This window comes from Alexandromys fortis, unplaced genomic scaffold, assembly GCF_014885135.2.
Source record: "Alexandromys fortis isolate MF-2015 unplaced genomic scaffold, M_Fortis_MF-2015_v1.1 scaffold_150, whole genome shotgun sequence".
In the NCBI taxonomy this organism is placed as follows: Eukaryota; Metazoa; Chordata; class Mammalia; order Rodentia; family Cricetidae; genus Alexandromys; species Alexandromys fortis.
In genome coordinates this window covers 2,772,358-2,789,352 of record NW_026068027.1, presented here as the reverse complement: position 1 = coordinate 2,789,352, position 16,995 = coordinate 2,772,358, and the positions used below count along the sequence as shown (strand labels likewise).

The 16,995-nt window shown below is 43.7% G+C and overlaps 1 protein-coding gene across 1 annotated transcript; it reads left to right on the top strand.

Moving 5' to 3' along the window:
- The first annotated feature begins 8,817 nt into the window (after positions 1-8,817).
- Positions 8,818-16,952, top strand: M6pr (mannose-6-phosphate receptor, cation dependent). Its single transcript, XM_050164033.1, has 7 exons — positions 8,818-8,997; positions 12,224-12,403; positions 13,244-13,410; positions 15,168-15,277; positions 15,596-15,726; positions 16,368-16,494; positions 16,633-16,952. Exons 2-7 carry the CDS (start codon positions 12,225-12,227, stop codon positions 16,753-16,755), a joined length of 837 nt encoding a protein of 278 aa, XP_050019990.1. The 5' UTR covers positions 8,818-8,997; position 12,224; the 3' UTR covers positions 16,756-16,952.
- Positions 16,953-16,995: the final 43 nt, after the last annotated feature.

Below are 16,995 nucleotides of genomic sequence, written 5' to 3'. Positions count from 1 at the left end.
CCCCCCCCCCCCCCCCGCTGGCTAGCATTCATTCACAGCTCTGGAAGGTGTTGTGCAGGCTTCTGGGCAGGGATGGGGGTGGGGACATGACACATTGTTGGTTTTATCTAGCACTGGACCCTGCATGCTGTACTACTGTTCTAGCGGGCAAGATGTGCCCACTCGTTCACAGCGTGGAATACACTCTTATTGGGGAGACATGCATACCATACATGGTGGCTCACCCCAGAAAAGGAGCTTGTGACAGACCAAAACAACTGTTGTACCAAAGTCCAATATGGTGAGCCAGTGGGTTTTTTTTTTTTAAATTGGAGTTACTAACAGGAGTATGGGTGAAGGGTCACTTACAAGAAGCATGGATGATTCAAAGGCTGCATCCTCAGAAAGCCCACCCAACAAAGGTGATGATTCTGAAAAGCTACAGTGCTGGAGCTCTCTACCTAGTTAATCCCAGCAGCTCTTTCTTACCTCAGTTTGGCTGGTCTAGTCTCCACCCCCAGCAACCATCTATTCCCTTTCACACTGTTGGTGTGGGCTGCCAGGCATCTTCCAAGTTTGTGTTCTCCAGTACACCAACCTTTTGTGACCTTTTGCTTATCCCCCCTAAGGTTCTTGGATCTTCCCTTCCCTCCTGGGAGAAACATTTCCTTTTGGAGGGAATGTTGCAAATCTGAGCTTGCCACATAAAGTGCACTAGTGGCAAAGCTGCTAAAGGAGGTAACAACTGCTCTCTTAATTGGATTCGAGGCCTGCTCCAAAGGAGGAAATTAAGGCCTGATACTGAAAACACCATCAAAAACCAAGACTAGGGGAAGCATTGGCCTTGGGGGAAACCTAATGGCATTGTTTTGCTAAATAGTAGTGCTATCAAACTGTCTTCTAAATAGTTATGTTTACATTCTAGATTTGAACTACTCTCAACCTTAGTCAAGAAGCTTCTTCTTGCAATAGGTAGAGGTTAATGCAGAGGCTCAGAACTGTTCAAAACGCTGAGGATACGTGACCAGATGCTCAGTTATGGATGGGATGTCTATGTCAACCCCTGTCTCCTAAAGCTCAGGGAACATTCTGGAAGAGGCGGGTGGAAAGAAGAGGAGGATGTGAAATGCTGTCCTCTGGACATGAGAAGCTGTTGCACACAATCTCACAGCAGCTGTGGTTGCCTGTACACAATCACACCAGTTCAAACGACAGCATGAGAAGAAAGCACCCAAGGGCCCACTCACTCCTGACTGAGGACCTATGGCAGCCAACGGCTGGCTGGAAAGGGACAGTCATTTCTCCCGCAGAGCAGGCGGCTGCCGCTAGGTTTCCAGTAACTCTGAATGATTCCACACCCACGTGCACATGGGCATCCCTCAATAGACTCGGTGGGTTATTGCGGGGGGAGGGGCCATGAGGTTGGGAAGTAGATGTGTTGAGGGGGTTCCTAATGGAACTTGGAAGGATGGAATGGGGTGGATATTAAGACCCATTGTATACATATATGGAATTTTCAAAGACTTAAGAAAAGGGAATATCAGTTCCCAAGAGGAAGTTCATTGTAACTAGGATTGTTCTACACTCTATTATCAAAATGTGGCACACAGGAATTGCTTATTAAGCATTTGCTGGGTAAGTGATTAAAGCGAGTCAGTAGAAATAAGTCAAACACTCACCATTTAGTAGCATCGGTTAGACTGTAATCTATGAAGCTAAATAATACGCAACTATTCAATAGCTTATTCGTAGGCCTGGGGATGTTGCTTGGCAGCTTTGTATGATTGCTTGTTAGCTCTATTTTCCAGTATCAAACAACTTCTATTATTACAAAATTCAGGGGTTTTTTTTCACTTCTTCTCCCTCCCCCCAGAAAATATCCAATACCCAGCCCACATACCCACCAAGCCTAAAATAAATGTATCAGTTAATAATATTACTCAACTCGGAGATGTGTGCCTGTAATCCCAGTACTCAGAAGAGGAAGAAAGGAAGACCTCAAACTCCCAATGTCCCTGGACTACAGAGCAACATCCTGCCTGGGAACAAAAATGAGCAAAAAAAAAAATTAACAACAACAACACTCACCTCTATCTGGTTTAGCTTATTCACCTGTAAAACTGGGTAAGGTACATCCTCATAAGTATGGTGGTGTGAGGATTTCAGTGAAGAATACTGTAAACACTTTTAAAAAGTGAGATCGGTAGCCAGAAGTAGATGGATCTCTATGATTTCAAGGCTAGCCTGGTCTAGACATTGAGGTCCATGCCAGCCATGACTACCCAGTGACTCCAGATCTATACATCTCAATAAATAAATGAACAAACCAACAACCAAACTATATGACCCAGCTATAACATGACTCGGCACATAGCAGAATGACTCAGCATCCTACTCCATAGACACTTGCTCAGCTGTGCCCATTGCATTTCTCTTCATAACAGCTAGGAAACGGAAACAAGCTACATGTCCTTCAGGTGAGAAGTGGATGATGAAAATGTGGTACCTGCATGCTTTGCAATAGTGTTCAGCTGCAAAGAAAAGGGGAAAGCAGAATGCTTGAAGGTAAATGGATGGGCCTAGAAAAGATTATAATGAGTTTGGTAACCCAGACTCAGAAAGACAAATGCTGAATTTCTCTTTTATCTGTGGTTCCTAGCTCCAAATCTTCAGATGTGAGGATATACACCGAGTAACAGCAGAAACCAGGAAACTATAAAGGAGCTGCATGATGGGGGAGGGGTTTGAGAAGAATAGCAGGACCTAGGTGATATGAAGTGGAAAATGGAAAAGTGGGGAGGGGGGTCCAGCTGAGTGGGGAAGGGGAAGGGCAGTCCATCCAGAAGGAGAGGGAAGGAAAATGGACAAATAACACCAAGGTTTTATGATAAACCCTTGTGGAAACTTACTTTATATTTGCCTAAAATGATACATAACACACACACACACACACACACACACACACACACGTGCATCATACCATCTGGACTGACTATTGCTCCCCACAAGTACCATAGATTACAAAAAAATTGGAATAACCTCCTGTATCTTATTGAATCACCATGGTTTAAAGCTAGAATTTAACAACACTGATAGCAGAAATGCTACAAAATGATGGAAATTGAACAGTGCTCAGTTGAATCACCTCTGGGTCAAGGAAGAAACAAAAAAGAAATTAAAGACTTCCTAGAATCCAATGAAAATGAAGGCACAATGTACCCAAACATATGGGACACTATGAAAGCAGTGCTAAGAGGAAAGTTCATAAAGTGGAGAAATCTCACACTAGCAACTTAACAGCACACCTGAGAGGTCTAGAACAAAAAGAAGCAGATTCACCCAGGTGGAGTAGAAGACAGGAAAAAAATCAAATTGAGGGCTGAAATCAATAAAATAGAAACAACAACAAAAAACAATACAAAGAATCAATGAAACAAAGATCTGGTTCTTTAAGAAAATCAACAAGATAGACAAACCCTTATCCAAACTAATCAAAAGGCAGAGAGAGAATATCAAAATTAACAAAATCAGAAATGAAAGGGGGGATATAACAAGAGACACCAAGGAAATCCAGAAAATCATTAGGTCATACTACAAAAACCTGTACTCCACAAATTGGAAAATGTAGAAGAAATGGACAATTTTCTGGATAGGTACTTTATACAAAAATTAAATCAAGACCAGGTGAACAATTTAAATAGACCTATAACTTGCAGGGAAATAGAAGCAGTCATCAAAAGCCTCCAAAATAAAATAAAATAAAAGCCCAGGGCTGGATGGTTTCAGTGCAGAATTCTATCAGAACTTCAAAGAAGAGCTAATACCTATACTCCTCAAAGTGTTCTACATAATAGAAACAGAAAGAACATTACCAAACTCTTTTTATGAGGCTACAGTTACCCTGATATCAAAACCACACAAAGACTCAACAAAGAAAGAGAATTACAGACCAGTCTCCTTCCTGAACAATGATGCAGCAAAAATACTCAATAAAATACTGGCAAACCAAATCTGAGAACACATCAAAATAATCATCCCAGAGATGCAGGGATGGTTCAACATATGAAAATCTATCAATGTAATCTACCATATAAATAAACTGAAAGAAAAAAACCATATGATCATCTCATTAGAAATCCAGCACCCTTTCATGATAAAGGTCTTGAAGAGAGCAGGGATTCAAGGAACATATCTAAACATAATAAAAGCAATATACAGCAAGCCAACAGCCAACATCAAACTAAATGGAGAGAAACACAAAGCGATTCCACTAAAATCAGGAACAAGACAAGGCTGTCCACTCTCTCCATATCTCTTCAACATAGTTCTTGAAGTTCTAGCTAGAACAATGAGACAACAAAAGGAAATCAAGGGGATACAAATAGGAAAGGAAGAAGTTGAACTTTCGTTATTTGCAGATGATATGATAGTACACATAAGTGACCACAAAATTTCTACCATGGAACTCCTACAGCTGATAAATACCTTCAGTAATGCGGTAGGATACAAGATCAACTCAAAACATCAGTAGCCCTCCTATATACAAATGATAAAGAAGCTGAGAAACAAATCATAGAAACAATACCCTTCACAATAGCCACAAAAACATAAAATATCTTGAGGTAACACTCACCAAAAATGTGCAAGACCTGTTCAGTAAGAACTGTGAGTCTTTGAAGAAAGAAATTGAAGAAACATCAGAAAATAGAAATATCTCCCATGCTCTTGGATATGTAGGATCAACATAATAAAAATGGCACTTCTACCAAAACATATCTATAGATTCAATGCAATCCCTATCAAAATCCCAACATAATTCTTCACGGACCTTGAAAGAAAAATACTCAACTTCATATGGAAAAGCAAAAAACTCAGGATAGCCAAAAGAATCCTGTATAATAAAGGAACTTCCAGAGGCATCTCCATCCCTGGCATCAAGCTCTATTATAGAGCTACAGTAATGAAAACAGCTTGATATTGGCATAAAAATAGACAGGTTGACCAATGGAATCAAATCAAAGACATAGATATTAATCCACAAACCTATGAACACCTGGTTTTTGACAAAAAAAAACTAAAATTATACAATGGAAAAAAGAAAGCATCTTCAACAAATGGTACTGGCATAACAGAATGTCAACATGTAGAAGAATGCAAATAGATCATATCTATCCCCATGCACCAAACTCAGGTCCAAATGGATTAAAGACCTCAAAATAAATACAGCCACACTGAACCTGATAGAAGAGAAAGTGGGAAGTAACCTTCAATGCATGGGCACAGGAGACCACTTCCCAAATATAACCCCAGTGGTACAGACACTAAGAGCAACAATAAATAAATGGGAACTCCTGAAACTGAGAAGCTTCTGTAAAGCAAAGGACACAGTCAATAAGACAAAAAGGCAGCCTACTGAATGGGAAAAGATCTTCACCAACCCTACATCAGACAGAGAACAGATCTTCAAAACATATAACGAACTCAAAAAATTAGACATCAAAATTCCAGATAATCCAATTTTTAAAATGGGGTACAGATCTAAACAGAGAATTCTCAACAGAAGAATCTCAAATGGCCAAAAGACACTTAAGGAAATGTTCAACATCCTTAGCCATCATGGAAATGCAAATCAAAACAACTTTGAAATACCATCTTATACCAGTCAGAATAATTGATATCAAAAACACCAATGCTGGAGAGGATGTGGAGTAAGGGGAACACTCTTCCATTGTTGGTGGGAATGCAAACTTGTACAACCATTCTGGAAATCAGTATGGCAGTATCTCAGAAAATTGGGAATCAGCCTACCTCAGGACCCAGCAATATCACTCTTGGGCATATACACAAAGATGCTCAATCATACTACAAGGACATTTATTTAACTATGTTCATAGCAGCATTATTTGTAATAGTAAGAACTGGAAACAACCTAGATGCCCCTCAACTAAAGAGTGGATAAAGAAAATGCAGTACATTTATACAATGGAGTACTACTCAGAGGTAAAAAAAAAAATGACATCTTGAAATTTGCATGCAGATGGATAGAACTAGAAAAAAAAACATCCTGAGTGAGGTAACCAAGACCTAGAAAGATGAACATGGTATGTACTCACTCATAAATGTATACTAGCTGTAAAGCAAAGGATAAGGAGCCTATAGTTCATTATCCTAGAGAAGCTAAGTAATAAGGTGAACCCTAAGAAAAACATATATAAATCACTTTAGGAAGGGGAAATAGACAAAATCTCCTGAGAAAATTAGAAGCATGGCAGTGGGGGGGGGGAGGTCAGAAGGGGAAGAGGAGGGGAGACGAGGAGAAGGAGGAGAATGGAATAGTCAAGATGGGAGGATAGAGATAGAGAGCAAGGAAAGAGATGTTTTGATTGAGGGAGCCATTATGGGGCCAGCAAGAAACCTGGCACTAGAGAAATTCTCAGCCATCCACAAGGATGACCCCAGCTAAGACCCTAAGCAATAGTGGAGAGGGGGCCCAAACTGGCCTTGCCCTGTAGACAGACTGATGAATATCTTAAATGTCATCATAGAACCTTCATCCAGCAACTGATGGAGACAGGGGCAAAGACTTGCAGTGGAGCACTGGGCCAAGCTCCCAAAGTCCAGTTGAAAAATGGAAGAAGTGAGAATATAAGCAAAGAGGTCAAGACCATGATGAAGACACCCACTGCAACAGCTTACCTGAGCTAATGGGAGCTCACCAACTCCAGCCAGATAGGGACGGAACCAGCATAGAACTAAGCTAGACTCTCTGAATGTGGATGACAGTTGTATGGCTGTGGCAGACTGTGGGGCGACAGGCAGTGGCCCGAGGATTTGTCCCTGCTGCTTGAACTGGTTTTTTTTTAACCCATTCTCTTTGGATGGATATTTTACTCATTCTGGATATTGTGCAGAGGGCCTTGGTCCTTCTTTGGAGCAAACAATGTGCCTTGCTGTCTCTGGGGCATATGGGGGGGGGGTGAAAGAACTGGGAGGAGGGAACTTGGATTGGTATGAAAAAAAAATATAGTTTGTTTTCTCTTAAAAAAAACAAAAGTAAAGAAGACATAGTGCTTTATAATAATCATCATCATAAAGAACCGTAGACTAACAAAACTCCTAGTACAAGCCATGAGAAATCTCTTGAACAACAGTTAGTCAGGGTCATCCAAGTCACTCCCAAAACAATACAAACTGTGTCTGTTGCCCTTGGTTGCCTCTCAGAGGTTGAAGATAGACCCCTATTGCTGAAGACACTGCACACATAGGATTTGGGAGTCTTGCTATTTGAGCTGGATCGAAGCCTCCTTCTTGCAGTCTAGCTTCCATGGTACCAGAAAATATTAACTATACAAGCAGCCACGGGGAGGAGGCAATTCTAATCCTACCCAACTGTGACACCTATAAATCAGAACAATAAACAGCACAGGCAGAAATCCATAAAGGTACAGTAAGTCTTCCTTACAGGTGAGACTCCGCAGACTGGAATATATTTATGCATGAATATGTAACAATAATAATTTTTTAAGACGCTATCAAATTGAGGGGGGCATGGAAAGATCTAGGTGGAGGGGTTTTGGGGGAACTGGAGGAAGGAAAAGAAAGAAGGAAAGGGAAGTAATTGTATTTTAATTAAAACTTATTAAAATTTTTATGTTAACTTTTAAAAATAGTGTGGGACACTTCAGCGCTAGCAGTTTCAAACATAATACTGCCTCTAACATAAATCCCTATTGAAGCAGAGTGAGAGAAGTGCACACAAAAGCATGTAAGAGGGGCTGGAGAGATGGCTCAGTGGTTAAGAGCATTGCCTGCTCTTTCAAAGGTTCTGAGTTCAATTCCGGGCAACCACATGGTGGCTCACAACCATCTGTAATGAGGTCTGGTGCCCTCTTCTGGCCTGCAGACATACGCACAAGACAGAGTATTGTATACGTAATAAATAAATAATTTTTTTTTAAAGCATGTAAGAATCAGAAGGGCACGACAAGCTAAAGCCAAAAGAACCGTCAGAGGAAGAAATTAGGAACTTGGAGAGTGAATCCAGGAAGCCGTACCAATTAAGTTTCAAACCGAGTAAGAACAAATAGCACTTCAGAGAGTGGCTAATAAACCCAAGGAGTCTTCAAAGGACCTTACCAAAGGCACAAAGACCCCCGGGAAACAAAATGCTGGCTAGAGGACCCGCACACATAGGGCAGACACCTTGGATGAGCAGAGTATGCTTATTTAGCAAGATGCCAGAGGACAAGTCATTGCAGAGGTAACAGTAATAACAGTATGTCCCCAGTGAGTTAGAAAATTCTGAACAAAGGTGTTAGGAAAACGAGAGCACGCAGAATCCTGACGTTCCGCTGTCCTAGCGGCTGAGTCAACTAAGTTTAGACCAGGAGAGATCCCAGCTGGCGGGTGGCTGAGCAGCGCCGCACAGAGGCCACCACGGTAGCAGAAGAGCCCTAAGAACAATTCCCGGAGAGGCTCGGGAGCAGAAACTACAACTCCCAGCGAGCCCAGGGAGCGACACCCGGCTTCCGCCGGCCGCCCTCTGGTCCCGTCTTCAAGCCGACCTAGCCGGACACCTGGCACGTGACCCCCGCGTGAGTCGGGAGTCCCAGCCCGGAGTCCCTGGAGGCGGGGCTCGAGCCTCATTGGTAGAAAGGCGACCCGAAAAGAAGAAGCTGATCTTGACAATCTCGGAGTGAATGGGCGTTGATGGGACGGGGGACGTAGCGAACTAGGCTGCCGACCAATCAGCGTCCAGGGGCAGGACCCGGGCGCGATGGTGCTGCGGTCACATGCCGCGGGGGGTCTAGTGGGAGGAGCAGTTGCTCAGCAGCCTCTCGCCGCTTCCTGTTTCCGGTTTCTGGAGCAGAGCGCAGAGCGGCGCTTTGGGAAGCACTGGCCTCAGACGGGAACCGAGGACCGGGGTCTGCGGCCCGCCGCTCTCCGGCCGCGTCTCCCAGCCCCAGGGCCACATTCTTGGGGGCTCCTTAGCTTCGGCTGCTGTGTTTACCGTGACACGTGAGTGTGGGGGGCGTGGAGGAGGAGGCGGGCTGGGGTCCTTGCACACCCCTGCGCCACAGGAGATGCAGTCCTGGAGTGTCGCTTGGCGGTGGTTCCAGCCGAAGAGCCTGCTAGGGAGCCGTAGGGACGAGTGGAGGCGAAAGGTGTGAGCACGGAGAGCCTCAGGCTACCAGGAGTGAGGGGGAGGACGTCCAAGATCAAAAAGGAATTTAAGATGTTTTGAAGGTGGGGAAAACTTAAGTGCCAAGTGTGGAGATGTGCGAAGTGTTCCTGGATGCTTGTTGAAAGGATTTTGACCTGGATCCTGGAAGAAAAGTGGCGTCGTTTGGGGTCAGGTGTGGGCTTGAAGCAAATGGAAAGCGAGGATTTCCAGGATCCTGGAAGAAGTTCGAGGAACGTGTGTTAGCTTGGCGTGGAAAAGAGTAACAGGGGTTACCTGTGTTCTTGTAGGGAGTTTGAAGCATAGAACCACTTCCTTGAGGCTCTTTGAGCATGGGGCTTTTTCTGCCAGTTCAGACTGCTCTTAAAAGGGTTGGCTGCCGTGAACCAGGAGGAAGAAAGTAAAGCTTCCATTAGAAAATGGAAAATGGCCATAAGTGGGAAAGAGCGAGGATAAGTGGTGTCAGCAGTTTCCCAGTCCCTAACTTAGTCACTGGCCGGCCTGTAAAGGAGACCGTTCCAGCGTCGCCAATAGAGCTGTCTCTATAGAATAAGGAAATTCAAGATTCTTCAAGGTCATGAGATCCCGTGTCACACACCGAAAAATGCCTGCCCTTTGAAAGTCTATTTGTACCATATTAAAAAGAGACTGCGCAGCCTCAATTGCATACTGTTCTCTACTTGTGCCCGAGTTTACCAGAAGTTTGCTAACGAATGCCTTCATGCCATTCGCCATCCAGGTTGCTCTAGTAACTTCACTCTTTTAACTTTGTTTGCACTCAGCTCAGTAGGCAGCCGTAAGCCTCGGTCCCCTTATCTTACTTTTCCAAGAGGCGGAACTGATAAGTTCTGGCTTAACTAAACGGGTTAAGCATCTGTGTATACACCACACTGAACCAAAGAGAAGCAGCTCAAACTTACAGTCAGATCTTTCTCTCGGTTTTTCAAGACAGAGTTTCTCTGTGTAGCCCTGGCTTTCCTGGGGCTTTAGACCAGGTTGGCCTTGAACTCAGAGATCCACCTGCTTCTGCCTCCCAAGGGCTGGGATTAAAGGAGAGCGCCAGCTGCTGCCCTGCTTACAGACGAATCTTAAGCTCATCTAATGCCTACCACAGCTTGTTGGCGTTCTTCATCCCTTCTCAGTTTTGTGACATGTTTTGCCCTCATTTGGGAAGAGAAAGCAGCAGCAACAGTTAACTAATGAGGAACTAACTTTTAGGCCAGAGTGCAAAGCGTTTGTCCTGGGAGAGCATCCCTCCAAAATATTCTGGGGAGGGGGGGGCATCAGAGCACAGAATGTTAGCATTTCAACTGGGTCCTGAGAAAACTTGAGGAAAATGGTACAGAGTCGGTTAACAAAAGAACCACTCAGCGATTTGACTGATTGAGCTATGTATTGAGCAATAGATGAGCTTCGGGAAGGCCAGGGCTTAAGTATGAGTTCTTTGTACAGTCCAGTTAACTGAGCAGTTGCTTCCCTTTCCTGCCTTGTCTAAAAGCAAAACAAGGCAGCTCTGCTTTGGCTTCTCCTGCCATCCCAGAGAATTAGGATGGAAGCTCTGTAATACGGTGGCACGCAGACCTTGAGCTCTTCCTCCACCAGCTGTGTCGCTGGTGTTTGTTTTGTTTGTCGTTTGCCTTTTGAAGAGATGATAAAATTTACTACATAAGAAGGTTTGGGGAAGGTTGAGTAATGCATGTTAAGTATTTCAAGTAGTGCCTGGCTGAAGGCTATCGCTCTATCAAGGGGTCCTGTTGTTTAGCATTTGAGATGTCTTAGGAGAGCCTTTGACCTCTTGGCTACCAGTGATTGTTGTGTGGAAATGCCTTGTTTGTATTTCTGTAGTGGATTGATGTTTGGGGTATGTGAAGTCAGGTAAATAGGTCCCAAGCATCTGTTGCTTTCCTTGCACGTGGGAAATAAAGACTCAGATTAAGTTTCAGGGAGAAAGGGAAATGCAGTTAGATCACAAGGCCAGAGCTGCCATTTTCTTGTCATAGGGAAAGTCTGGAAGAGTTAAATGTCTCAGAGAAAAACATGGAAACTTAAAAATGAACAATGTCAATGGCCTGAAGCATTCCTAATAGATTCGAGTGAAACTTTCACTATGGCTTAACTACAAAGATGGTAAGGGATATCCAACTTTTCAACGTTGAAATATGACATTGTCATCCACAGATATGTTGGGCTGCATTCACAGATAGCCTCGGGGGGTGTCTCACGTGGGCTGTAGATAGGCCTGTTAGAATCATACAAACAGGAGGTGAATGCAGCAGTGTAGAAGATAGCCATCTCATGGAAAGTCTAGAAGAAGCCCTTGAGATTTGTGACTTGGAGAGGCTGGAGCAGGTTTTGGAAAACTTCTAATCCCTTGTTTTGACCGAATGAGTTTTCTTCTATGACTGGGTGGTTTTCCAGAGAAGTGGTGTGTGAGTAATTGAGGTGAGTTGAGGTGCTGTGGCTGCCTCCCTGCCATCCCACAAGCTTCCAGTGAGTGAAGAAAGACTGCTAGGTGCTCCTGGAATGATCTTAGCATATTCAGTCCAGCACATCCAAGTTCCTTCCTCTACTTCACTTCTAATACCCTCAAGCTAGACATACTGGAGGGTCTGTTCACGTCATGACTGGACTGTTTTAAGGCAGGCCACCACTGACTTCAGCTTTATTTGTAAACTAGTAGTTCACTTTGGATGATGGACTAGTACAGTGTAAATTTCATCAAACAGTAACAAAGCAAAGACGGATGCACCCAAGCTAACATAATTCATTATTTTCGTCTTCTTACCCTCATAGTTTGCTTTGTTTTATTGAGCTTTTGTTTTCTGGAGGTCTTTGAGACAGAGTCACCAAGTATCTCTTGCTGATCTCAAACAGAGATCCACATGCCTCTGCCCCTGAGGGCTGAGACTAAAGACATTTGCCACTACACTGGGCATAGTTCGTTTGGAAGCAGATTCATGCTTTTTGTTTGCATAATCAGAATGCCATTAATTTTTGCAGTCATGTGATTGATCTGTTTCCTTTCCTGATCCTTCCTTCACCCTCAACACACTCTTCCAAAAGGATGTTCCCCTTCTCTGGCTGCTGGAGGACTGAACTGTTACTGTTGCTGGTCCTGGCTCTGGCTGTGAAAGAATCCTGGCAGACAGAAGAAAAGTCTTGTGACCTGGTAGGAGACAATGAGAAGGAGTCGAAGCAAGAGCAGGCTCTCCTGGAGAGGCTACGGCCACTGTTCAACAAAAGGTAGATGCGAAGACCCTGACAGGGTTTAAGAAATTATCTTTATTAAGGGTCTTTTCCTTTCACTGACTTTTCTTCAGCTTTACTGTGGAAGGAGTGCGTGAATGATATGGTCTCTAATCTGAGTTCTGGAAGTATTAGTTTTATTTGGATGTAACACATTGCCCTCTTACTGACACACCAAGTTCACAGCCATGTGATCGTGTGTGTTTTTCTTGTCCTCACAGAAAAGTTACCTGTTTCTAATGACTGGGTCTAAAGCACAAGCTTGTAGAAATCAGAACATAACTTGATAGCTTCATATACTAAGACTTCAGAAACATCAAACAGACACGTTTAAAAATATGCATGTCTAAGTATGTCTTCATCACTGTCAGGGCATTTTCAAGTATAAAAATAATCCTTAAGGGCTGGAGAGATGGCTCAGAGGTTAAGAGCACTGGTTGTTCCTCCTGAGGTCCTGAGTTCAATTCCCAGCAACCACATGGTGGCTCACAACCATCTGTAATGAGGTCTGATGCCCTCTTCTGGCCTGCAGGCATATTGCAGACAGAACACTGTATACATAAAAAATGATTCTTAAACATGGGACTGTCCCTTGCTGTAGGGAAACAGCCAACACTTGCATAACTAGAATAGGTGTTCTAGAATGAATAGCTGTTTGGGGTGGTATATCTAGCTTTCTATTATCAACAAGCAGGACAGTCTCTGAAGCGATAAATACCTCATAAGCAACAAGTGTGCATCTAGCACATTGGTTGTCATCAAAGGGAGGGGTCTGTTTTTTTTCTGAGCTTGGTAACTAGTGATATTGTTCTTTCTCTTCCTGTCTGTCTTCTGAAGTTTTGAGAGCACTGTGGGCCAGGGCTCGGACTTATACATCTACAAATTCAGAATATGCCGGGAAGCTGGCAACCACTCCTCTGGGGCAGGCCTGGTGCAGATCAACAAAAATACCTGGAAGGAGACGGTGGTTGGGAGGATCAACGAGACTCACCTCTTCAATGGAAGTAAGCTATTTCCTGCTGACTAATCCCACAGTCTCTAACAATCCTGTATGTGTTGGCCCTCCCTTCTTTTTGAGTAAGTCATGTTATATGGAGTTTGGACTACCTGAGACTTCACCTCACAGTGCCTAGTTCCACGGCTGCTCTGGAACCACAGCTCAGGACACCTCTGTGTCTGAAGACAGTGCAAAACTTTAACAAAAAGAATAGAGGATTGGGAACAGTTCGGGTAAAACATTCACCCTCATGCACAGAGTTCTGGCTTTGATCCTGAGTAGCACAGGAAGAGAGGTGGAAGGAAGGGGTGGGTAGAAGGAGAGACTGAAGGAGCGAGAGTGACGATGGGTGTGAATCCAGCCAGGATTTCACACAGCTTGCAGTCCTTCTAGGCACCCAAATATGTCATGAGTTCCACACCAGCCACCACCATGTCTCATCAAATTAACCAAATTTGCCAGTTGAATTTTAAAATACCTTTTTTGTGCAAACCAGTGAGTATTTAAGGAAAAAAAAATTCACCACCTTTTTGTACTAACATAGTTGTGTTTTCCAAATGTCATGAAAGTGTACACTGGAAGGGAGCACTTGTGACCCTTATGGTTTCTTCCCATAAGCAGATAAATTATCTAGTTAGATACTCATTACATAAAGAACAAAATAAAACACATGAGTGAATTCTTTACTCAAATCATCATTTTCCTAGTATGATGGTGTCTTAGTCACTGTTCTAGCGCTGTGAAGAGATGCTGTGACCAAGGCAAGTGTCATAAAAGGAAGCATTTGATTGGAGGCTAGTCCACTGTCACCAAAGAGGGGAGCATGGCGGCATACAGGCAGACATGGTGCTGGAGAAGTAGCTGAGCATTCTCCATCCTGATCCATAGGTAACAAGAGAGACTCTGGGCCTGACATGGGCTTTTAAAACCTCAAAGCCCAGTGACACATCTCCTCCAGCAAGGCCATACCTCCTAATCCTTAGAATCCTTTCAAACAGTTCCACTCCTTGGTGACTAAGATTTCAAATCTGTGAGCCTCTCGATTCCTACTCACTCAGATCACCACAGATGATTTTGAGGCACCCGCTCACTGATTTTAAAATCTTCTCATATGCACAGTTAAAAGCATCCTTACTTACTCACTTCACATGGATAATGGTTGAACAGTATTTTGCAGAGAACTTTAAAAGTAGTGAATACTGAGAGAAATGTATTCCCAACTCAGTAAACATCCGCTTTGAGTTTATCTGTGTTGTCTTGGACTTCTGATGCCTAGCAATCATATAGAACCTCCTCTCCTTTTGCTACATGTTGAGAAAATGGTCATTAGTCAATAAAAGCACAGATAAAAACTATTTTTAATGTTGCCTATCTTTAATGTAGAAAGTAAGATTAATCTTAAATAACTAGTTCTTACTGTCTAACACAAGGAAACAGAGTTTTGTTGAGAAACACATTTTAAGGCCAGGCATTGTGGCTCATGCCTGTAACCCCAAAACGTGGGAGGCAGAGGTAGGAAGATGACAAGCTGAGGCCAGCCAGGCCTGGATAATTAGTGAGTTAAGGCCAGCCAAAGCTACATAGCGAAACTCTTGTCTTTTACAAAATAATAAGAAGTTTTAGCTTCTCATTCATATGGATAGATTATAGCAATTAGCATTAATTAGAGTCAGTTTTGGTGGCTAATTCCACTCTCCCATTCGACCCTCTGTTGCCTCTGTTTCCCCTGCACTCCACAGTGCCACTGTTGTTGTCCTTCCTCAGGTAATTGGATCATGCTCATCTATAAAGGGGGTGACGAATATGACAACCACTGTGGCAAAGAGCAGCGTCGTGCAGTGGTGATGATCTCCTGCAATCGACACACACTAGCGGTGAGGTGAACTGGGTACAGCAGATTGAAAGATGTGACAGCGGGGAAGGGGCATCAACAAGAAGACAGTCTGTGTGGAGTGGCCGTGATGGGGTAGGGGTGGGGGGCTAACAGGAAGACAGTCTGTGTGGAGTGGACGGGAGAAAACTAATTGAAATTTTTAGTGTGCCAGATTCACACCATACATGGAGCATGGGCTACTTAGCCAGGAGCAGCAAATGTTTGGAGTTTGCTTATTTGAGGGGTATTCTTGTTTGTCGGATGCAAGTTGAAAGAAAATATCGTATACATAGTTACTGTTTGGTCCACTTATCATCAGGGCAATTTTAACCCAGTGTCAGAGGAGCGGAACAAAGTCCAAGATTGCTTGTACCTCTTTGAGATGGACAGCAGCGTAGCCTGTTCACCAGAGGCCTCCCACCTCAGTGTGGGCTCTATCTTACTGGTCATGTGAGTACTTTTTACCTCTTCAGTACATGTGTGTTTACATACACAGAATCAGAGGGGGCTGACTATAAAATAGCTGACCATTCAAGTTGAAAGAAACTAGGCTGGGGATGTAACTTGGTGGCATGGTGCTTGGTTAGTGTGCATGAGGTATCCTATATTCAGTTCCTGGCAGTGGCAAAACAGGAAAAACAAAAAACAAACTTTTTTTGAAGACAGTCACTATGTTGCTGAGGCTGGCCTCAAACTCAAGAGAATTGCTGTTCCTGCCTCCCCATGTGCTGGGATTAAAGGTGTGCACCACCATTCCTAGCTTATGTTTTTCCCAGGAAGGCTGAACAGTTTTCAGTATTGTCCTATTAATTACATCAGTAGAACTTTGAAGAAACAGAATCCTGGTTAATGGTGATTCCTGGCTATTAGAATCATATACCAAGTCTTTTTCCCCCTTGGGTGTTTATTTTTGTCAGATTGGCAGTGTCCTAGCAGGTCTTCTAAGGAATACCAGCCCTTTTTTGTTTTCAGTTTAGGGAACAACTAATATTGAATATGAAGGTCAGCCTTGGCCTTCTGAGTAGCTACTGTAGGAAGGTAATGCCCCTTCAGAGCTGATAACATTTTAAGTGATGTCCTTTCCTCTCCAGATTTGCATCCCTGGTTGCCGTCTACATCATGGGGGGTTTCTTATACCAGCGACTGGTGGTGGGAGCCAAGGGAATGGAGCAGTTTCCCCATTTGGCCTTCTGGCAGGACCTTGGCAACCTCGTAGCTGTAAGTAGCAGTTCATTTGGGCTAAGCCTCACATTGGGATGTTCCCTTTGTGGTCCGTGGAGAAAACCAGTTGTCACAGTCTGAGACCATGTGATCGCACTCTAAAACAGATATTCTTTCCTTTGCTTTTCCCTGCAGGATGGTTGTGACTTTGTGTGCCGCTCCAAACCCCGCAACGTGCCTGCTGCCTATCGTGGAGTTGGGGATGACCAGCTGGGGGAAGAGTCGGAAGAAAGGGATGATCATTTGCTACCAATGTGATTGCACTTTTAATGTCCAGCCACCTCTTCAGTCCCCAAACCAAAGCATACACAGCCAGATTTCTCAAGCCGTCTCTTCGCATCTCTCGCCTTGCCATTAAAATTCTTGCTTTCCAGTGGGCTTTTGATTTGACCCTAAACTGCCTCCCTCTGCTCCTGTTGTTTCTCTTCTGCACAAGTACATAGGGTCTTTGGGTTTACTCTTGTGCCGCCAGGAAGAGCAAAGACAGCTAAATGGGCA

Excerpts from the sequence above, each read along its gene's own strand:
- M6pr (XM_050164033.1), top strand. The coding sequence starts at position 12,225 with ATGTTCCCCTTCTCTGGCTGCTGGAGGACTGAACTGTTACTGTTGCTG. Across the intron at positions 13,411-15,167 it reads GACTCACCTCTTCAATGGAA|GTAATTGGATCATGCTCATC; the intron begins GTAAGCTATTTC and ends GTCCTTCCTCAG. Across the intron at positions 16,495-16,632 it reads ACCTTGGCAACCTCGTAGCT|GATGGTTGTGACTTTGTGTG; the intron begins GTAAGTAGCAGT and ends TTTTCCCTGCAG.